Genomic DNA, 23,917 nt, shown 5'->3' on the forward strand with positions numbered 1-23,917 from the left:
GAAAATGACAAGTTTTGAGATCCACAACGTGCAAGTCCTTGTCCATTTCATGTGACATCATTTCGACTGGACAACAAATCTCTCAGGGTGGTGATTGCCTGTCAAATAGCACAAGGGTAATGGGACTGGTGGGAGATGAATGGCAAATGAGCAGGAGAGTCATTTAAATCTACTATCAATTACTGATGATGGTCATGATGGCTCTATAGAATCATTGTCTATGGGCGACTTCACAGCCAGCAGTCAATCAAAGCTTCACAGCGGAGGGGGGAAAGTGGAATAAACTGGGGGAAAAGTCATGTATCTGATGCGGTTTACTGACAATAAGGAAAGAAAGGAGAGAGAGCTCTCGTGTTTTTAACATTGTGTAGTGAATGAGAGGCAGAAATGCTTCACCAGCAGAAATTACGCATTAAATTACTGCAGCCTCACAATGGAGATGTGAATAGTTTGTAAGCCTTCCATCTTGACAGGCGTAAATCAGCTCGTCATTATGAAAGAAGAGCACGTGTACTGAGATATGAGGTGGATTTGAAAAAGTGCATTTAGAGATAAGATATACAAATTTAGGAGATGCTTTCTGACGATTTAGAAGGATGGGTGAGACTGAGGCTAGTTGTCAACTGGGGAAGCTGTATTCCAGTTTTTAAATCAAATGTTTTTTTTTTATCTCTAGCTCTGGTTTTGTATGTTGGTTTCAAACCCCTAACCACTTCAATTTTGAATAATAACTTTTTTTTTATCATTTTAGTAATAATAAAATACATTTCTAAACATCATAAATGATATGAAAAAGAACATAAAACATTTTAAATAAATGTAGAAAAATAAATGCATTCTGTTTTTTTTGTTATTATTATTCAAAAATACTGGTAAATCAGTTCTGGCCATTTACCAGTATGAGAAGTTGTACCATTACCAGTAAATTACTGGTACAACGCTGTGTGTGAACAAAGAATGAAGATTACCAGTATGAGTATGTACGAGATCTGAATGCACTGACAAAAGAAGCCTGCTTTGGGCCAATCATAAAGTTCTTATTGAGATTGATTACTCCGCGGCATTTACAGTAAGCACCGCTGCTTTTTAATAGTTTTTCTATGTAAATATGCGCTAGTTGGACATCTTTTACCATTGCACCATTTCTCGCAGCTCGAGCCTTCTTTTTCATTCATTAGCACTGCGGCTCAGCAAAAACGTGTTTTGTGTGATCATCCCCTTATGCCTGTCAAAAATAATGCTGTCAAATTGAACAGATAGTGAAACGAAAGCGCTTCTCTTCATGCGGGCTAATGAAGAACACGGCGCAGAGTTTAAAGATCATTTTCCGATGACTGACATCACAGAATTTAACGGTATTTTGGTGCTGATGTGTGAATGGTCTCTTAACGGTAAAAAACCAGAACGCCGTTGCTTGTGTGAACAGCATTTTTGTGTATTTACTGGTAAAGTCGTTCTAGCAATTTTATGGTAATTTACTTGCATTTCTGTGTGAAAGGGGCATTAGGTGCAACTTTTCAAAAGGTTTTTTTTTCTGGGAAACACTTTAAGGTATTTGCCTTTCGCAGAAACAAAAGTACTCTATTTAAATGATCACTCCAGGATTGGCTGTGGATCATTACCCAGAGCTCCATGTGGCACGAGGAGCGCTCCAACATGTTGTCATGCCCTTCCACCAATTAAATTGCCAAAGAACAGAAAAAAAAAGTAAACAACAATAACCTGCACCTGCAGATGAGGCAGCTTTTTTATAATGTAATTTTGAATAATGAAGATGTCACGTTAAATGGTACAGTAGTTAAACTTAATAAAGTGCCCTATTTTTTTCCCCAATCGGCTTTTCATTTGCCATCTAGTCTGGGATTGTGTGAGAGAGGCAACGAAAGCAATTCAGCCTGTAATGAATACCTCTGGGACCCAGGGGCAGTGATCATTTGAATGCAACATTCTTTGGCCGGGCCCCCAAAACAACCTCGGACTCGCTGAGCTGCCGATTACTGTTGAGAGCTTCTGGATAAATGCAGAAGGGCTTGTCTGTCTTGTGCTAACATCAAGGTCAAGCATTTTGGAGGAGGTTTCTACTTTGTTTAATGGAGGTGACATGAGAGCGTGTGAAGCCCCGTCTGACCCAAGCTGCGGCATCAGACCCGGCGTGTTTTTCTTATAACCCGAATGGGATCAAAGCATACAGGCACGGTCCACGAGCGACCACTCCCTGTCCGGCACGCTGCATCAGTGCCTTTGAGCAGCTTAAAGCGCATGCATGCATGAATATGCAATGCAGGAATATCTCTGAATAATGCATATTATGAGAAATACAATGCTAGAATTATTTGAGCAATTATTTAAGATATACTACTGTTGAAATATTTAATAAATATGTTGTATAGGAACATTAGTTTGGCTCAAGAGAACATTTCTGAACACGTCTGAAATACACTAAAAAAACACATGTAAGAACGGGCCTCTTCATTCCCAGGAGAGAGCACAAGGTTAGTTTATGCATGTTTAAAATGCACAGCTTTCTCCTGGTCCCCCAAGAGCTCTGCAACATCTGGGGGAGGGGGGTGGGGGATGGATACGAGCAACTCTATATAAACCCACACAGAAATCTGACAACCCCCCTCATCAGAGACTATACATGTCAAACCATTGCGGCAGGCAAATACATTCTGTGCAAGAAACAAACAAATAAAATATCGTAACTGTCTCTGCTGCTCTTATAGTTAGGGATAGTATTAACATCAAATACACTTCTTGAATGCAGCATTGCATCTTCTATAACACAGATAAGACAATTTCACCCAACCAAATGTGATTGTTAAACACTCATCAGGTTTAAACATAAACCATGAGTTGTTAAGCGAACATTGCTCACTCTGTGAGTCAAAGTGAGCATTTTCATAATTAGTGTCTTTGAGCGTAGTCCAGAAATATGAGAAGTGTGTATATTTTTAGTGTTCGCTGAGTGTATGCTGTAGTCGGCTTTATCTAGCATCGCTGGCACACGCTACTTCATCTTGCTGCTGCATTTAAAATAAATAAACGTTCATACAGAGCGCTTGTGGGCTGACATGCGCTCAACACTCCACCATTTTGGGCTAATAAATGTGGCTTTTATTTAATGGCCAAGAAACACATGGTTTGGGGTTGGAAGATGGGGGAATGAGAGGAGATTGTAAGATAGGAGAGAACCTGTGTGCAGACAGACAGTGCTGAGCTGCAGTCTGGTCTATGAATGCTCTATGTATTTTAACATTTCATCGATTCAGTTTATTTTTTTTCTTCTGGGTTGTTATTATTGTTATGTCTCTCAGAGAGGAACGGACCTCCACGTGCAGAGATGCTCAGATGGATAACAGTATCACATTTTGTCACTTCAAGCAGCTACGAGGCTTTCAAAAGTGTTGTCAGTTAGTGGGAATGTTTTGATGGCAAAAAGGCAGGCAGATTCCGAAGAGATTAACAGAAGTTTTTAAATGTCATTTTAACACATGCCCGTTTCCTTTATAAAAAAAGTCCCTCTCATCACCAGCTCTGTTTTCAAGTTAAAATTCCAATAACTAAATCCTTTGCATTATTTAAAGCCAATATGCTCAAAAAGAAATGCTTATTGGAATGTACCTTATAATTTAATATAATATTTATAATGTTTTTTAATATTTATCATAATTATTTATATTATTACACCATCTAGTGTGAAAACTTTTTTTTTGTCCATCAAATACTAAAATTGCGACTGAACGTTTTTCAACACCTTTGAAAGAAGAACAAAAAAGGAAGTATTTGTCTATACATTCCATTTTGTATGTTTGATCTAGACCAGTTTTTGCTTGCTCCACTGCACATATTTTGGTTCCATTTCGTATGAGCAAAATAGCTTTAAAGTTCATTACGAGATCTGAAGGTTCCCCCACCTCCAAAATCCCAATTTAACCCCTGCAAATGTGGTCTGTGATGCTTTGCTATTCCAACTGCAGCGATGTGAAGGGCCACCTCTAGTTTCAGTATCTATGCACATAAATTACATCTTTAACGGTACACTCAACATCATTGATCTCAACCATTCGCACTGAGGACCGGCTTATGAAAGTAACAGTGTTGTTCATACCAGTGCACAGACCACGGCAGCATTTAGATCTTTAAAATCCACCTAAAAATGAACAGATCAAACTAAAAGTACTTCAGCAACCATTCATTTAAAAACCATGATACTTACACTTGGCCTTGGCCACTTTCCAGGTTGCCTTTGTTTCGTGTTATAGAGCAGATTAAAAGACGCAATTGCAGTACATGTTTTGCCTTCAGCGCTGGAGCTGCGGATGCTTTTCAGCTTCAGTTTTAGCTTCCTGAGTGTGAAGTTTAAAATAGGCACAGGGGTACACTTCTCTCTAATTCGGTTAATGTGTGTTTAAAAGCAGGAGAAAGCTTTGTGGCTATGTACCACACACCGAGGTCAAGGTGAATTCAACTGTTGTTGCAAATAAAAGTAATTACATGTTCCCAACAGAGGGAAAGAGAGAAGTTGAGAAAGAGAGAGAGAGAGAGGGTGAGAGATGCAAGGAAGCACGAAAACAGCAGCAAACAGAGACTGCAGCTCATAAGTAAAATGAAGTAATATCTACAAAGGGAGTTTTAAGATTCAAAGGGAAACATAAAAGTAGTGCTAGACTCAAAGCAGCTCTAAGATTACAGCAATCCTATTCATACATGTGAAATCAATGTGGAGCTCAATGACAAATAAAAGTGTGATCTACACAACAATGGAGTGCAGGATGCAGGGACAGACATCGTCTAAAGACTGTATAAAGTACAATGGACCCCTTTTCACAGACTTTGATATATTTTCCACTTTAATTTAGCAGGTTAGCCTCTCTCTCTCTCTCTCTCTCTCTCTCTCTCTCAATGTGCATAATTGAATGTAAAGTTAAAATAGCAGGACTCTTTTGTCATATAACTCTGGTATTAAAAGAAGAAAAATCTACCTAACTAGTATGTACTGCTGCAAAGGAGTTTAAGGCGTCGCTTCACAACATTCTCTAAATTAGCATTAGCGACCAGAACAACTAATAACATTTCAATTGTGAGAAAAATGTGTACAATATCATTTAGAAGCTACATCTCTTCAATTAGTAACTGTGATTATTTTCTTGTTTTATTTGTAGTTAGTTAGTAAGCAAGCTAGTTTCATTTTCATGTTGTGTAAGAAATTTTGATACTCTAATATACCATGTTATACTACAGCGCCTTCACAGATGGTTTGCAGCTGCTGAAGGAGTGACAGCAAATTGTTGTAATCTATCTCTCTATTAATTTATTAAAGGTCCCATATTGTACAACTTTCTAAAGTTTTATTTTAGGTTTTGATGTCCTTAAGAATATTTATTTGCGGTATAAGTAACAAAAACCATTTCATTATATTTTTACAGCTCCTTTCTCAGGAGCTCTGCCAAGAACAGGTCGATTTTGGCCTGTCTACTAAATATTCATGAGCCTCTCTTCTGATTGGCCTGTTGTTTTCTGAGTGACCCACCATTGGTGTCTGTGGATCGACTGTTTTGAAACTTATATGGTAGTTTCATAGCCCCTAGACCTCTGTTATTATGACCCAGGAAATTTCAGTTTTGACAATATCGGACCTTTAATATTCATTTTATTTTGATTAACTCTTTTAGAAAGTCAAAAAACGTAAGAGATTTATTAAATTTATTTACCGCTATTGGTCAATAATTGATATATACTTGTGCTGCTAATTTCCTCAATTGTTACATTATATTAAATGTCCTTTGCTTAATCTAACGCTTTCTTTAATTAATCTTTAAAGGTCCCATATTATGCAAAATTCACTTTTGCATGCTGTTTGGACATAAATGTGTGTTGGCAGTGTGTGTACACAACCACCCAAGAGTGATAAAAATCCACTCACTCCTTTTTTATTAATCCCCATAAATCATCAGCAGTGTCTCCCAACGACCTGTTTTCAGACTGCTGTTTTAGTGACGTCACTAAGTACAGGCCCCGCCCACGAGTGTTGACAGACACTGCCGTTCTAACATAGACCCGCCCTGATCGAGTTCACAGCTGCTGCACTGACGAGAATGTCTCCCAGCGTTGTAGGTGTTGTGTGGCTGGATGTATTAATCCACATAGCTCTCTCTATTTACTCCCAAAATCTGAGGCAGCCGCTGAAGACGAGGTGGAATTATTTAGTTTTTAAAGAAATTGCTCCCTCAACTTTACCGAAATTCATTTATGTGCTTGCGCACTTCTTATATCTTACTGTTTACTCAGCTCTTACGGTGAGTTTCTGAAGTAAAACTGACGCTTCATCTTTGTGTTATTTACAATAAACTTTATTAAACTCATCAGTATATGTTTGATCATCATTCGGACCTGGTCCGAAACAGCAGACTTGTAGGCTATTAATAGTGGATACATACAAGAAGATGACAAATACGTTATAACCGTAATTAAACTACTAAACTATTCCTGTTCCATCTCTATACAGCACTCTGACTCTGTAGGCATTATTGTCCGACTCCGGGTCGAAATGAACACCTTTACTGAGAGTTTCTGATATTATTATCATCATTCTGTGAGATGAAATTGTCCTGAGACTGAGCGCGAGCTCTTGAAGCTCCGCCCCCTGTGCCGTGCTCATTTGCATTTAAAGGTTACACACTAAAACATTGCGTTTTTCTGAGCACCAAAAATTGACAATTTAAACATGCTGTTGGGTATTTTGAGCTAAAACTTCACATACACACTCTGGGGACATCAGAGACTTATTTTACATATTGTGAAAAGGGGCATAATATTGGACCTTTAAAAACTCTAATAATTTAATAAAACTGTTAAATGTAATCTGTAGCAAATCTCAAAATGAATATTTATTTTTAAAAATGTACATTATAATGTTGTGATGCCTAACTTCACTTGTAGCCTTTAAAATTATTGATTTTAATTGAAAGTGTTTTATTTTTAAATGACTTATACAAAGTAGCGTTTTTCTAGTGCATAAATAATCATCAGCCACTTCCATTTTCCAAACCCGTAAATGTAAAAAGGGATCATATGGATGAGACACACACAGTACGTAACACACAAAAATCGTCAGTTGATGTTATTATGCAATGATGGGCGTCTGGTTGGCATTGGTGTGGGGTTATTTACCCATGTCAGACGGTGGCCGTCCGTGTGTGTAGGGGTCTCTCTTTTCCAGTGGCCGCCGGCTTGTTTGTTGCTGTGCTGCGTCTGGTTGGGACTGGCAGGTACGCGGAACTACAGTGGGATGCAAGGCCAAGGGGTCAACCGACACAGCAGGATAACAAGAAAACATGCACATGCAAGACTCATCACAACTTTCAACTTTCATCACTCTTCAATCCATTTTTTGGCTCTGTGTTCTTTAGATTCTCAATACATCTTTCATCTCCACCCACATTAAAGCTGTTGCAAACATGCAGCGTGAGCACCTTAAACACAGTGACCAGGGATGTACAATGCAGACAATGCACATTTTAAACCAATTTCAGACTATGTAATGGCTCAAGAACTGTATGCAGCTTTTCGTGTTAAAAGAGGTAACTCTGAAACAAAGAAGTGATCTGTAATTTCCTTTCCTTTACATTCTCCTGAATGCATTTGCTACAGTGTGCTGAATAATTCATGAGCCAAATATCATTTATTTATTTTTCCTCTTCCTATTGAGAGCCATTACACCACTGGGTTTAGTCTCTACAGCCTACAGGTTAGACTGTAATTCCCACTAATTCTCTATATCACAATGTATTGTGAATGCTTACTGAAGAGCTTTAGGACTCACATAAGGTATGGTGTGCTGAACATGAACATGACATATCAAGCACAAAGCAAAGCATGTAACCTCAACATAACATCATAATTAGGCAAGTCAGTGGAAGCCAACTATTAGCATTTAGTTTCAGTTGACTATTAACTAATATATTTGTCCACTGATTTTAGATTAGATTACATTGAATAGTTTCTTAAAAAAAAATCAGTAACACTAATTTGCTGTTAAATTACATTATTATTAATTTATTATTTTATTATATATATTATAGTTGAAATAATTGTCCTAACTAGTCAGTTGATTGACCATCATGCCCCATGTTTGACCAGCAAACTTAAATATATTTTTTGTTATTGCACAAAGAGCTACAACTTTGTCAAACTCCAAGCGAATGTGTTCATGATTAAGTTTAAATATACAATTTTCGACATGTGTGAGAAAGGTGTGAATTGCACCTTCACACATTTCATGAGAACAGAGACCTGTTAAACGTTACTTATGTCAAACTAAAAGACAGAAGATGTTTTGAGCAGGTTGCCAAACCATATGGACAGTTTTTTCTTAAAACGTGTTTCATTATTAAATTGATTATATCAAATGGAATAATTATTCATAACACTTTTTTAACTTGTAATGAGAAAAACACAAGTGAGATCCGGAGGGAGGGAGTTCTTTTAGAGCGGGAGCTACTGCACATTACATTCTACATGTCTTACATTAAAGGCCAAACTCTGTGATCCACAAACAGATTGAATTCAGCGCTTTCATTGTGTTTACTGCGTCGAGGCGCTTTGCAGAAAAGTTGTTTTTAACCTCGAGTATTATTCTACATTACATTGTGTATAGTCGAAGTTTGAAATGTCAAAATGTAGCTTGCTTAAATTTAATAGAATGCAAGCACAGTTCAGATCAATGCGTCTATAAAAACAGGCCAAACCCAAACAGCTCATGACAAAAGCAGGAAGGAAATGTTTTAATAGAGCAGCAGCATCATACATAGTCTGCTGCTGGCTGATAAAACTAGCAGAAAAAATCTTAAAGTTGGACTCTAAACCTACTATTTTGCATGTGCACACATGATCAGTCCATCTACAGTGCATCACATTCACATTCACTTCCCTATAGCAGAATGTGGCAGGTATCCTAAGGTGCGCTAATTAACCTGTAGCCTTAATTCATTAGGCAAACATGTAGAAGGTCCCGTAAGACAACCTGCACTCCTCAAGAAAGCATGTTCACCCTTGACCCTAATGCACCGAACTGCATGTTTTAGTTAAAGCTGTGCTTTTTATAATAAGATGTGCTGAACTATCTAGTCAGCAAAGCTTGAGTCACTGATGAAACAGCCTTTTATCTTGGTTGTTCGAACAAGTGCAAGTATCCTGAAATAAACTTCTCTTTCGATGAGTAACTAGAGGAGAATTGCACTGAAGTGCTGCAGTCTGCCTTTTATAAACCCACGCCCTTGTGTGGAGTCCATACTGTGTGTCGTTTTTAATGAAAGTGCAAATGGAGGAAATGAAAGCCTGCAACAATATGCATTAAAGCTTCATTTCATTAAGCTTTAAATGCTTTGTTTACATGTTATAATAGCCCCTGATTATGGTGGCGACTGATAGTGGCTCTAATTTGTGATGCGCCAGCTTAAATTTGTTTAATTACGACTTAAAACAAAAGGAGTGAGCAGTAATTAACCCACCTGGTTCCCTGGCACAAAGTCCTGGCTGGGCTCTGGCATACTCATGAACATGTTTTCACTGTCGTACTGCAAACAGACAGAGAGAGAGAGAGAGAGAGAGAGAGAGAGAGAGAGAGAGAGAGAGAGAGAGAGAGAGAGAGAGAGAGAGAGAGAAGAGAGGAAAAAACAATAAATAAACAGTCAGAAATGTTAGCTTGACACATAATTTGAGCCACAGAATGAGACAGAGCCACAGAACATGCGGTTGGTATTTCTGTTCAGTGATTTCTTCCCAAAACGCAGGGCTCGAAGACAATTAGTCTTTGAAGTCCCTGCCGTATCAGATGGAGATGCCAGGGATTTGATGTAATTAGTACAGTGGTAATTAAAGTTGCTGGTTGAGGGGGATGAATGAAATGCTTTCATGTGTGCATTGGAATAAAACAGAGGGAGTTTGATGAACCCAAACAAGGATATACTTGAGCCTGTAGGAAGGGTACAGGTGTCTCACTGCCGATATAAACGTACAAAAACCTGTTAAATTGACAGTTTGACTTATTATACCATCTACAGACAGATTAATACAATATGAAATGTAAGGCTGTCTGATAATCAAATAAAAAATTAGTTTTTTACACTAAGATTTTATAATTGGCTTACCACAATTAGAATAAAATGAAGTGTGTAATTTCTACACAACTGGCAGCACCAAATTAGAGTTGTTAATTTTGCAATTCTTATGCTGCTATTGGCACCGAAAATATGTGCTACGGTCAACATGAAATAAAAATTGACAATATTACTTGCTTAATTTACGTTCCTGGTCTTCTTGTGTATGATTCAATGGTGCATATTATTCCAAACAGAAGAAAAGTTAATCTGTTTTTCTCTTGTAACCTATTTTGAAAAAAAAAAATTTAAATATTAAAATGATATTATATTTTGTAATCTTAATATTATTAAATATATTCATATAATTGTAAAATATTAAATATAAATTTAACAAAATTAAGTCAAGTCACCTTTAGTTATATATCGCTTTATACAATACAGATTGTTTTAAAACAAATGCTCCGCCTCTGAAACAACTCGCCATTTTTGGCTGACGTCATGTATTCCCTCATACTTTTTTCAACCTCTCCATTCCAACAATCCAGCTCTATTATGCCACGTAATCTGCATGTCAATTTATTCCAGATGGATGAAATCAAGCCTTTTTTTCTCATTAAATGTCCTGTTTCACTCAGAAATATGTCAGATTACAGAAGTAAAATTAGGTGCACATGCATGGTATTTCATGTTGACTTTAAAGTTCTAAAACTGTTTTTTTTCTTACTTGAGGTTTAATAAGAAAACTTTATGAAACAAGAACTGGTAATGAATCTTCTATACCTCCATGACTAAGAGCAATCAGTCAGTTCGGCCACAGTGTCTTTTACAGTACACATGCAGCTTGTGCATTCACCTGCTGAAGATGCTCAAAACAGCTTCAGCTGAGTCAGTGTAGGTTAAATGTGTGATGAAGGAGAATGGGCCCGTGACCCAGCTGTGCAGCACACCTGGGAAATTACAGGAGCCCACACTGACTGCCTACTACAGTCCACTCAGCAACACACACTTGCACACACAAATTCTGCTGACAAGACTTCCTGACAAATACACGCCAATTTACATCTGCTCCACTTCTTTAAAACCCATGAAAAATGACTGATTAAGATCAAAAGCAGAAATCAGATATGTTTTAAGTTGGCTGTGAGGGAATGGCTTTCTCAGCAAAAGGTCCCGACAGCGTTGTCATTAACACAAATCCATGACACTTATTTGAGTGTTACGAACGAATGAGAGAGGGCGTCACGAAGAAGAGGAGATCGAGTGAGAGAGGAAACTCATGGTTGATGCCTGTCACTGGCTGAATGTTTATATTTCTGTTCATCCGAGCAGCACATCTCATTTCATTTTGCTTGCTCGAGATAATTCTATGGAAATGAAATGGCAATAATCCTAATGAAAGCCTATCACATTGCGACCTTTTAAGTGTGTGAGTTGATGGCTGATCTGATTGGTTTTTGCACACGGGTGACAGTTAATTTCATGCTAGCTTATTGATTGTGATTAATGTGATCAGGCTGATCTAAGATTTGGCTATTCTTAAACTATGAAATTTGCTGTTTTTAAAACAACATACAAGATAGTCATGAGTGTACCAAAATCAATTCATAAGAAGGAGAAAATGTTGAAAAAAGCATCACATTTTTCAGCTATGCTGCAGTTATTTCAGTTAGACACATGCTCTGTTACAAAACCAAGAGCTGCCTTTCAGTTTACTTACATAGGCAGCAGCTTAATAGAAATGGGACCTAGTAAGCTGCCTTTATAGACAGCCAGTTATTTATAACAAGATTTGAGACGCAGCCATTCAAACCATAGCCTATCCATTTTTATAAAGTTTCTCTCTGGTTTCTCACTGTTATGACCTTTAACATGGCTCTCTCAGTGTATGTGCGCTGTTCTATCTACTTAGCTCTTACCCTATCAGACACTATTTGCATATGAATGTGCCAGTGGAAAGTGTGAGGTGGCCTTAGCTGAAAAAGTATAACCTCAGAGCTAAACACATCAAACTGACACCAAATCCATCCAGCAACAGTTGGCCAACACCCTCCCTCAACTATACGCCGACTGCACTTTCGAAGCAAACCCGGCAATGTGCGAACTCCATTTTGCAAGCTGTACAGGCCGATTATGACTGAGGTTTTCCTTGATTCGTGCAAACTAGCATTTCTCAATCTTGTGGCAAGCAGGGAGCCATTTTGTGTCATTGCAGCTTTTCTTTCAGAGCCTGAGGTGCCATTACATGACCAATAAAACCACACCTAGTGCAGATTGCCATTTTAAAATGCATGCACTACACAAATTATTACATTATTAGCAAAAAACACCACAAGAGTCCATTATCAAATTACAGGGCTGCAGGCATCAGTTACATCCTAAAATAAACAAGTTTTAGTGTGAAAAGCAAGAAAGTATCTGTGCGAGCAGGTCAACAAACGACTACAATGTGCGTTCAGCAGCTGCTGTGCTGATGCAAATGAGGTATCAAATAACAAAAACAAAACAGGGCCTAATGGCTGCAGGACTGTAAATCGATCCCTTCCACGCTCCGCCCCGAGCGTCTGGCAGCTTCATAGAAAGCTTAGGTAAAAGAAATTGATCCCAACTGACATGACCACATGCTAACAAATTCCTCATTATGATTAATAGGACATGTTCCTTAGGGGAAGGAGGGTAATGACATGCTAGTGTTCTCCCAGAATAATATTAGAAAGTCTGTGGCAACACTTATTAGCTCTGTAATTAAACTGTTCATCCTTAAATGACTCCCCTGGTTCAGAATGACGAGGCCTACGGGCCAAAGTGTGTGAGGGGGGACTGAACTGTGGCCAGGGATGTGTTCATTCGCTAATGCCCGTATTTATCTTACAAGGGGTTTTCTGTTAATTTATTCTAATTAGTGTCACTGGAGGGTCTCGGAGTTGACTGTCGATCAGAACGAGGTGTTTAAGAGAGCTGTATTTGATTCCAATTCGACGCTAGCTTCAAAATTTCCTTAATTAGCGTGTGTGAATAGGTTCAACCCGGTCTCACAGGAAAACGTAACTATCTGACAAGGTGGTGATTTTGTATGAATTAAAGGTAGGGTAGGCAATTTGTTTTATAAACACTTTTTGTTATACTATTGAAACATCCTGATAGCAATCAATAATAGAAGTGGCCTAAATATTAAAACATAAATAAACATAATAAAACCAAAATAATTATGCACCGATTGTTCATATGACAATGCATAGCTAAAAAACAAACATTAAAGGGTAACTATGCAGTTTTTTTTAGCTTAACTCAACAGCTTCGGAGTCATTGGAATGGTTATATGACTTTTTCGGGTTGAATGGTGGCCGTCTTGCTCCCCCGATGCCTGTGAGCGGAAAAACCACCCTTGCAACTTTGGCCAGCCGGGCTGCCAGCCTCAGCTTCAGGAAGTATTGCGTAATATCAGCTCTCGCGATGTAACGAATTGCTTTACGGTACTGCACACAAACCAATAAGCACATACATATGAAGCACCCTCTATGGAAGACACTACACTAGAGCGCATTTCAGACGTGATAGCAGACTCGATGAAGGAAAAAACGAGTCAGAAGAGTCTAGGAAAAGGAAACAAGAATCTGACAGCGTGAGGAACAGGACAAGAGTCCCACTCGGTCAGGCTTTCACTGTTAAAGTTGATTCCTGCGATTATCATGAGAACACTTGTCAATATCTCACATAATTATCAGGACATGAATAAGCCTACACGTTGTAAATGGTGTAAATGAGTGCAATTTCCAAACTATTATGATAAATTGCAATAATCATGTCTACCGACTTCATAACGGACAATGTTATGAAATAATGCGACGTACATTTTTACGTCTCAACGTACAACTTTATTGATGTTATCTGGCATTTTGTAATGTTTACCAGAGCTGCCAACTCTCACTCATTCACCGTGAGACTCAGGCCCTTTTCACACGCTCTCACGCCACACATCCATTTTCTCACGGAGAGAAAAATCGCGGACAAAGAGGACACTGACACCGACAGACAAGACAGAGAAGGTTACTTTTGGTATGGAACAAATTCTCAGCTGTCAGATTCTGTCAATATTTTTACGAGATTCACACAATAAATAACGTTTTGGCTCTTTAAAATGTGACAGATCACTGTAGCGCGTCAGTTCAAATGGCACGTGATGCAGTACCCTACAATCCCCAACACCACCCCCCCCCCGTCAACAAATCTCACTCCAAGCAAAACTCAAAAGTTGGCAGCCCCGGTTTACATTACACTCAAAAAACACAAATGAAATCATACAGTATGCCTAGGCTACAGGCTATTTACTTGTAATTTAGCTGCAATCATGTAAAAACGTTATAAGCCATCAAACGCGGTAGGCTACATTATTATTATAAAGTGCAGAGGCCGTTAATGCAGAGACGCTCTGCGTGAGTGGTATTTACGACAGTAACGTTAAATACAAGTACTCCACATCGACTCTAGGGGTCGCTGTTTGACAAAAACGGAATTCCTGCATAGTGTGCCTCTAAGAGCAGAGTTTTGTATAAATAGAATTACAATGTAATTAGGATCAATTATCTGGTACTTCCTCAACGATATTAGGAAAAAGGAATCATTAAGCGAAATAGGAACCAGAATCATTAAATCCTGAGATTCCCATCCGTAATCAAGAGAGTAATAGCTTTCAGCACCTGCAGTCTGAGAGGAGCTGGTATCAGTGTACTGCTCTTTGAGCTCTCCAGAGGTCAGCCGGATTTCTGCAGAGCCCCCCTGCCCGGCCTCATCATCCCAATGTGTACACAGATAAAATGGAAACGTTCTGGCTAAACCTATATAACCCCCAGCCTGAGCTCTCCCCCTCCTCCTTACAAACTCTTTTTCCTGGCATACACTATTGTATAAGAGTACCAGCTATTGAGGAGGAAGGTACCAGGGCACCCAGCCAATCTCAACCAGCTCTGAACAACTCTCTATTAAAATATATGAGGAACTTCTGTTCCTCTAATCTTAAGTGTTTGCCACTTAGCTGGGCCGGGACGGACTTCTGAAAGGTTCTGGGATGAAAACAAGCTGTGAAGCTGGGATGATGTTAAACTCTTATGTTTTATGTTAGGACCAGTCTGTACCCTTGAGCGAAGTACTTGGCCACTCCAGCTAATTATATTGTACTGCATTCACACAAAAAAACTCCTCAAACATCCATATTTGACAGCGTGCCACTGTTTTTCCAAAACTAGAATTATGGGCTGTAATATCAACATGATACGCTATTCATTTATGCACAGCGACAATTTGAAAAACAGACACAAATGAAGGCCTTTCAGATCACAGCAAAATATTGCATATGTAGCAATTTGGTATGTTGGTATTTGGTATGTTCGCATAGTGTGTGTAATATAATAAAAGCTATGAAATGTTGCATTTGTTATATGAGCAAAATACATCTTCGTGAGGATTTTTAAATGAGCGTATTATGCAAAAGAAGGTGCAAAATATATGCATGTGTGGAATTATGAAACAACTTCATTTTGAAAAGTGCTAATGATGATAAAGGTCTTTCTGAAAAGTCATTCTATCTGAAATGTGTCTAAAATTTACAGCTATTAAAATCAGATTTTAAGGTGCTGAATTCCAACTTAAGCATCATAAATTTCACATTCGAGCCAATTTTATGTAACTCAAACCTAATCTTTCTCACCGTAAATGAACCCAATAAATCAAATTGTGAAAGAAACGCTCCCTCTCCCTCAACGAGAGCCATAATTTTATGCAAATGTTATACAATAATCTGTATTCTATATCTGAGCATGGTAATGAGATTGGTTGCTCTACATTATTCATATTGTATAGATCCAATATAAACAGATATCATAAGAAGGGGGAAGGGAACCTAGGAGAGACACATCCCAGTTTACAGGGAACACTTCCATAATTTTCACTGACGTTCTTTAAAAGTTGTGTAAATGTTAGAAAAAAAGTTATCTGGTCTTTGATAATGTTCTCAAAACATTAGCAAAAAAATGTATTTATACAAAAGCATTATTTATAAATTGTTCATGGAACATATTTTTGGAATGGTCTATAATTTTTAAATGTTACTACTTGTTTGATCAAAAAAGAGAATTGAAGAGAACATGAAGTAACAAGACACGTGCATAAGGAACAAACAATGAATGCAGTTTGTATATAGAATATATAGACAAGCAGGAATAATACACTGACTTCATCCCAGCAAAAAATATGTTCTTAGAATGTTCAGCCAACATTCCTATTAAGTTATGAAAACTTTACTTCTGAATGTTTTTTAAACATTTAAAATGTCCAGTTTTTTAATGTATTAAAAGTGTTTTGTCCAGATTTATGTGAGCATTAGAGGAACATTCCACTCATTTGAGAATGTTAAGAAAAAGTTATTTCTGAATGTTTTCTGAATGTCCAAAACATCCAGTTTTTTAAATGTTTTAAGTTTTGCCCTAAAATTTAACTTTTAGTGGAAGTTATGGGAACGTTCCTTGTTAGCTGGGATTGAACCTAAGCAATCAGGATTTTGAACTTCCCCTACTGTAACAGCATTTCATCTGATTCTGAACTAAATTCTCATTATCTTTCTATTACTCACAACTCTGCGCATGCGCTCCATTCCACACCATTTTAAACCAAACATCCAGAGTCAGCAGACAGCCGTTACACTTTAAAGTCTCTCTTCAGCCTGAAGCATCACAAAGTATTCTGTTGGAAACTCCGTATGAAACAGTTCATATACACAGAACACAAATTTGTGGTGTTTTCTTCTTCTATAGTGTTGTTTTCCATGTCTTGTTAGATTTTACTTGTGTGCTGCCTAGTTGTATGTTTGAGTTTGTGTACTTTTTTCCCTTGTCTAACTTGGTTGGGTTGTGTTTTTGGTTTAGAAATGCCCTTTATGATTCCATATTTTGGACCGTGTACTTCTCAGACTCTTACACAGTTTAGTGTATTACTACAGTAAAATGTGAATACTAAAGTAAAGTCTTATCTGTTATTTTTGTATAAATATTTAATGCACTTAACCGTTTTTGGTACTTAAATCTTGTTAATTTGAAATCCATACTTCCGGCTTTAAGAAATGAATTTGCTACATTTATCTATTTTTATCACTTAAAATCATATAAACAGAAATACAAAAAGGGCGGCACAGTGGCTCATTGGGTAGCACTGTCACCTCACAGTAAGAAGGTTCAGAAATAACGTTTTCATAACTGAATGGGAATGTTAGCACATATAAGAACATGATTTGTTAGCTGGGATGATGCCACAGACATATTGGTGACAACAGATTACAAACAAAGGACATTTCGAGGTCTTTTGGTGAAGCTACACAGATTATCATGCATTTCCTGTGGAACCGGAGGCTGATGGCACTCTCTTGTTTCAACAGTTCTCTCTCTGTAGCAGCACCCAATCAAAATGGCCGCCGTTCAGGAAGAGGGGTAATGAGATATGAGTGCAACGGAATGCTTTGCGCTGAACATAATCATGCAACTTGCGTGCAATCAATGAGCCCCCGCATCATCTCTCGTGATTGCCTGTCGTACAGACGCGGCTAATGTTTCACCGTAGAAGACGTGGCATACTTTCCGCCGCAATGCATCATGTTTGACTTCTACGACTTTGTAAATGGCAAAAAATATAAAAATGATCCAAGAAACAAATAAGAAAAGAGGAGCCAATTGAATATATATGTTGAACAGTGGGGCCATTATTTTGATGTTTATAGCTCTTGGCAGATCTTGTAGATTTCTTTTTTATTGGATGCTGTATATTGACCCCTTTGTCAAATTGGCTTTATGCATTTGCTTCTCTGGCACTGGATGATATGTCTAGAAGTGACATCTCTCCTGCTCAGTGATACATACTGTAATCAAATAGAACGAATCCTATTTCTGGCGTTGCACCTGTGCTCAGACTTTATTGCTGTGCTGTACTCATCATTTCATGTGACGCAGATGTGAATGGCATCATGTTTTTTTTCACAAATGTTGTAGTGTGGTACAGCTTTCAGTCATTAAATGCAGTTGTTTGGCAGGAATGCACCATAGGCCTTGATTGTTAGTATGACAATATTTCACATTGTCTGAAAGTAAGGAACCATTTTTGCTGCACCGACTAGGACATTTTGAGCGTCTCTCTCTCTCTCTCTCTCTCTCTCTCTCAGTTGTCCAGATGTGAATCAGAGCTTTTTTTCGCGAGACTGGAACCAATTTCATTCCTCATCAGTTTCTTATGGAAGGTCAGAGTATGGGAAAATCAAACTGCGAGTGTGTATTCTTTCCACACCCTGTGGTTTAAATGCACTCACTACTCAGCACCATGCTCATTTTCGTCCCCTTTTATGTTAGACTAGAAGCCGCTGAAATATATGGGCCCCCTAAAATATCTATCATAAAACCTCTTGAACTGACAGAAATGGATATAATGCATTTTTCAAAGCTAATGTGCTTTTTAAATGTGAAATACTTCACAGCTGTTTTATCTCCAGCGAGTTTTTTATTTTGAACATCTGAAATGTTCAGATTAAGGGTTTTATTAATAAATTAACTTAAGTTATTTTATTTTGTTTTCAATAAATTGCAATAAATTATGATGTTTTAAATTGTACGCAGGTAATGCAGGCAAATGTCAATAAGCTTTAAAATACTACACAATGTAAAATAAATAAAAGAAGAGTACAATTATTATTATTATTATTAATTGATTCATGTATTTTTTAATGCAGGTGATGCAGACAATGCAGGTAAATGTGAATAAGCTTAAAAATACTCCAAAAAGCACAATTATTTAAAAAAATATATATACTTTTTATATTTATTTTTAAGTAAATTTATTTGATTAAGTAACGAAAAGCAACCAAATTATTTCTTCTTTTTGATACTTTACAAAAACACTAAGTAAATGCAAATGTATAAAAAAAATAATTATATTTTGTTTTGACAGTCATGGTCTTTGTATATATTGTTATGTCTGAGGTCAAATGAACACAAAACCCCAAACCTGTTTAAATTCAGTTCCAGTCCACTCTTTCCTCACACCCATTTTCACAAGATACATGAGATGATATATAATATGAACACATTTTGCTCCGGCTGTATATACATGACTGAATTAGAGACTGTTGGCAGATTGAGGGAAATAATTAATCCCATCATCTTGTTATCAGCCGCTCCATATCAACTTGAAGGTACATCTGGCCTTTCAGACCTTCTGCCGACCTCCCTATGTCAACATGTTTGGACCCTTAAAAGCAGCCTGTCAGGTTATAAAATATATTCCTCTGCCTTCTCGCAAGATGCTAATGCTGTCTTGGAGATGTGCCAGAAACACTCTCCGTTTCATTTCTGATCAGCAGATGCTCGAATAGTATCAACATCCAAATGTACACCTTTGGTTTCCCCTGGTGTAATTAGTCACCGGTGAAACTTCACATTCTAAACATGTCAACGTTTATAAAACACTGAGAGGGCAAGAAAAATGTGAGCATAATGGCACGCAGTGGAAAGGAGGACGTATGGGAGAAAAGGAGAGGTTTCCTCATGGTTTAATTTCAGCTGAAATCTAAAGGTCAAACGCTGTTACTAACAGCAATAGTTCTGCGCGAGACGCACACTCGAATGGTTCCCGTGCAGAAAATTATAGCTTATTCCCCAGATATGTGTACATTATGATTTATTTTATATTAAAATACAGAAATAAAAAAATTACTCGAAACGAGTCGCTGTCGATAGCAACCACTTCACTGAGAGGAACACGCAGGGGTTTGTTGTCAAACCAAATTATACACATTCTTTCCATGGATAAACCGTAGCCTGAATAATAAGCAGCCACAAAAGTGGGTCAGGGTCGTCATGGAGAGAAATAGAGGCAAAGGGAGGGAGAGAGAGAGAGAGAGAGAGAGAGAGAGAGAGAGAGAGAGAGAGAGAGAGAGAGAGAGAGAGAGAGAGAGAGAGAGAGAGAGAGAGAGAAGGGGGGAGTGTTTCTCTCTTTGCTCCCGAGCATTCAATATCAAGAGTGGCAGTCATCTTTGACTTCAAATCATTCCTCTGATGAATAACCTTTGTCTGTACTGCATTACAGCACAAAGTGATTTCTTTTTTCACCCCCAAACCCCCCCTCCTCAAAATGGCAATTTTCTGAGAGCCTGAAGCTGAACTGAAAGCGTCTTCATTCGTGTTCCACCACTGTAATTTATTACAGTGAGCTAGAGTGACTTTCATGACTACCTATAGAGGCACTCTGATATTAGGCCCAGAGATGAGGATGAAGTATAAATCACTGGCTGGCTCTTATTGAATTGGTACGATTTCATGTCGAGCCGAGAAACCAAGTTGGGCTTTTCCCTTTTGCGCTCTGCCTCCAAGACGTTGTGCGGAATTATTTCTGAATATATCGCAATGTAATGCACGTATTCATTTCTATCAGTTGATTGGTGAAAGCCCCACGCTGAGAACGAAACCAGCCTCCAATGTTACAATTATCTTCACAATGGTCTGACATACAGTAGATCTGTGAAGAATGGCAATTTATATAAGGGGGAATAACGTGATGACGCAGCTTTGCCGTTGCAGTCTGGTCTGTAAAGTGACAGCCGAGCTTCTGGGAAACATTTTGACTTCATTGGTTTAATGATTCATGAATGATGACATATTGCTTTTTTTCCCTTTTCTCCTTTGCTCGTATTGTTGCCGTGAAGCGATTTATCGGTTCCTACGGCTCATGGTTTTTGGTCATTGGTGTCGGCACAATTAGCTTAAATTAAACCATTAGAGAAATTTAATGTCTGTTTCCCCTAACTGAATCCTTAGATATGCTTCAACACTGACCGAATCCCATCTAAAGCAGAGCTGACCTGAAAAAGACGGGGGATAAAAATGATTAAGTTTCAGAGTGAGCAGCCAGTGGCTTGTTAAATATCCTTTCACAGTGAGACAAAATTACAGTGTATCATAATTTACTGCTTCAGGAATCCCGATGGAGGTAAATGAAGGCATATTTCACTGGAGACCAATAGATGGTGACACGACCACTTAATTGCTTTATTTTACGATTGGTTGAGGGGAAAATTTGGTTTGATAAGGGTGTTTGAACAAGTGTTTTCCAGCACCGAAAGCCCAATGACAACATTTATTCTCCTTGTTTGTCTTCGGTGTCTGTTTCATTTCTGTATTTTGATAAATGGTGCAGATTTTGGTGCAGCTGTGCGGGGTCAACAGTGTTTAACTCGTGTGGGAGAGTGTTTAAGTGTATCTGCTCACTTGAGGATGTTTGCAGCTGAAAGGTAGGTCACGTTATTTTTATCTCAACAGGAGTGTGTGTGTGTGTGTGTGTGTGTGTGTGTGTGTGTGTGTGTGTGTGTGTGTGTGTGTGTGTGTGTGTGTGTGTGTGTGTGTGTGTGTGTGTGTGTGTGCTACTTTTGCTGTCCGGGATGCAATCCGACATATGTCTACACTAATGTCCCACAATGCACTTCAACCACAGAACAGCTATTTGAAGACATGAACCCTTCTGCATGACATGGTGACCCCTCACAAATAACCACATGAGACCACTGTCACCAGCACAGAGGGTTACACAACACATACACAGTGTTGCAGTGCACATTCCTCATCATTGTATTGAGAATATTTTGGACATGCAAGTCACACTTAATGTCAAATGTCATAATAATAATAATTATAATAATAAATTCACTGAATTAGATACAAAATATTGAACTAGGCTGTACTTCATTATATCAACAATAAAAACAAAGTTTCACAAGTCTAAAGTAGAGGCTTAGTATATCGTATTGTCCGCTGATTAAGTATATCGGTCCGCCGATATTATCGGCCGATATGAGCCTGTTGCAAATATATCGTTATCGGCATATATGACACAGATATGCCGCCGATATTAACTTTTTTTTTTTACAGAACATATAACGTGGATAAAATGCTTGTAAATTGTGTTACTTTAAGTTATTTTTTATATAACGTGACAAAATTAAAAGACAAAGTCATTAGTGAATATTATGCAACAGTATTTAGAATATAATTTAGAATAGAACATGCAATGCAAACTAGTTTGGTTACAGCTCAAAATGTATCATTCTCATTCTATCATTCACCCTGCCTCCATTACACATCTTTGTCACACAAGTGTTTGATCACAACATTTGAGCGATCATTGCAAAAAATTAGTTTACACCAAACTATAAAGAAAACTGCAACGATAACTATAGCATCCACACCAGCGGAAGATATCGTTCGGTTTATTCTAAGCGCGTGCTTGTCTGCCGTTTTAAAGGTTTGAGTTCTTTATAGCTAGATTGATTCTGATTGGCTGTCAGTGTTTTTATTGTTCATCAGGATAAAAGCATACTGAAAGTGACTCCAACTATATCGTTTCTTTGTGCTGTTATAGTTGTGGTGTGGACTCTGCCATTCTTTCATATTGAGAACGATTTTTAGAACTACTGTATATCTTTATTGTTATCTTTATAATTATCGTCCTTGTTGTGAACGGGCCCAAGACTTTTTGTTATCATTTTGAACATTATATAATTTGAAGCAACAGATATCAAAATATGATGTTACTTTTTCAATGAAATAATACTCTAAATAAAAAACTAAAACTGCCAGTAGGTGGAGGTAAATGTCTAAACGAGTAAGAGATTGAGTCGTTCATTCATTCGATTCGTTCAAACGACCGATTCATTTAAGAATTAAGTAAATGGCTCTCTTTATGAACGGACCATTGAATCATTAGTTCACTCGATTGATTTGCTGAAAACGCGGATTCATTTAGGAATGGAGTAAATAGGTGTGTTCGACTTGAAGCGGTGCTGTGCAAACCGATCGGTGTATGACATCAAAGTATCATTACTCCAGTTTTCAGTGTCACATGATGCTTCAGAAATCATTCAAATGTGCTGATTTACTGCTTGTTTAAAACAGCTGTGCTGCTTAATGTTTAAGAGGAAACTGTGATACATTTTGTTTCAGGATTATTTGAAGAATATAAAATTCAAAAGAACAGCATTTATTTGAAATAGAAATATTTTCTTTTGCAACACTTTTGATCAGTTTAATACATTCTTGCTGAATAAGAGTAATAATTTATAATAATATCACATCAGCCTATGCATATATATTTACCACATCAACCTTTGAACAGGGAAATGGCTGATGTGTTCCAGCACTGGCAGCCGGTCCCTAAGCCCATGAGAGAAGAGCATGAGTAATTTATGTAGGGTAGTGTTTCTGAGACAAGGACCCTTGAGAAATCTAATCACTTTCAACAGACTCAAAGAATTTGTCCTGGTGCATGAGGAAAATGGACACAAAACCCCCCAGAACTCTATCGCTGTCCTTGTTGCAGGGAGGTAAGCTACATTAAATCACACTAATCGCAAAACCGATAGACCCCAAAAAATGTCAACAGGTGCGACGCACTGAAAGGATTAACATTTTTCTGCCTGTATCTTTATACATAGGGGAGAAAAAAGAGACAACAAGAAGCAGGAGTCAGAATGACCTGGGTGGACGTGGACGGCTGCCAGCAACCAGCTGAAAGGGCTGCAATTTCAGCTATTGTGCGGGGAAAAAACTGTGCCAAGTCCCATTACGTGAAATTGAATTTAACCTCCAACGCGATTAATTCAGATGTTGCCTCGTCTTTTTTCTAACCTCATGGCTGAATGCCATGCACAGTGGCTTATTAAAATATGAATCCACCTTCCTCTAAATTAGGAAGTGCCCTCGTCACACCTGATTGACATGGAGAAGTGACTCGGTACA

General features: G+C 38.0%; 1 protein-coding gene across 2 annotated transcripts in view; it reads right to left on the reverse strand.

Annotated features, from left to right (window-relative positions):
- Positions 1-23,917, reverse strand: part of tox (thymocyte selection-associated high mobility group box) — a 60,889-nt gene that overhangs the window by 20,220 nt on the left and 16,752 nt on the right. For both annotated transcript variants that reach the window (XM_077227301.1, XM_077227305.1), the window contains exons 2-3: positions 9,513-9,578; positions 7,174-7,281 (exon numbers count right to left, since the gene is read on the reverse strand). In XM_077227301.1, coding sequence (XP_077083416.1) covers positions 7,174-7,281; positions 9,513-9,578 — 174 coding nt within the window. The remainder of the gene's footprint in view (positions 1-7,173; positions 7,282-9,512; positions 9,579-23,917) is intronic.

This window comes from Siphateles boraxobius, unplaced genomic scaffold (genome assembly GCF_051911475.1).
Source record: "Siphateles boraxobius isolate OS27281-9 unplaced genomic scaffold, OSU_SipBor_1 1, whole genome shotgun sequence".
Taxonomy (NCBI): domain Eukaryota; kingdom Metazoa; phylum Chordata; class Actinopteri; order Cypriniformes; family Leuciscidae; genus Siphateles; species Siphateles boraxobius.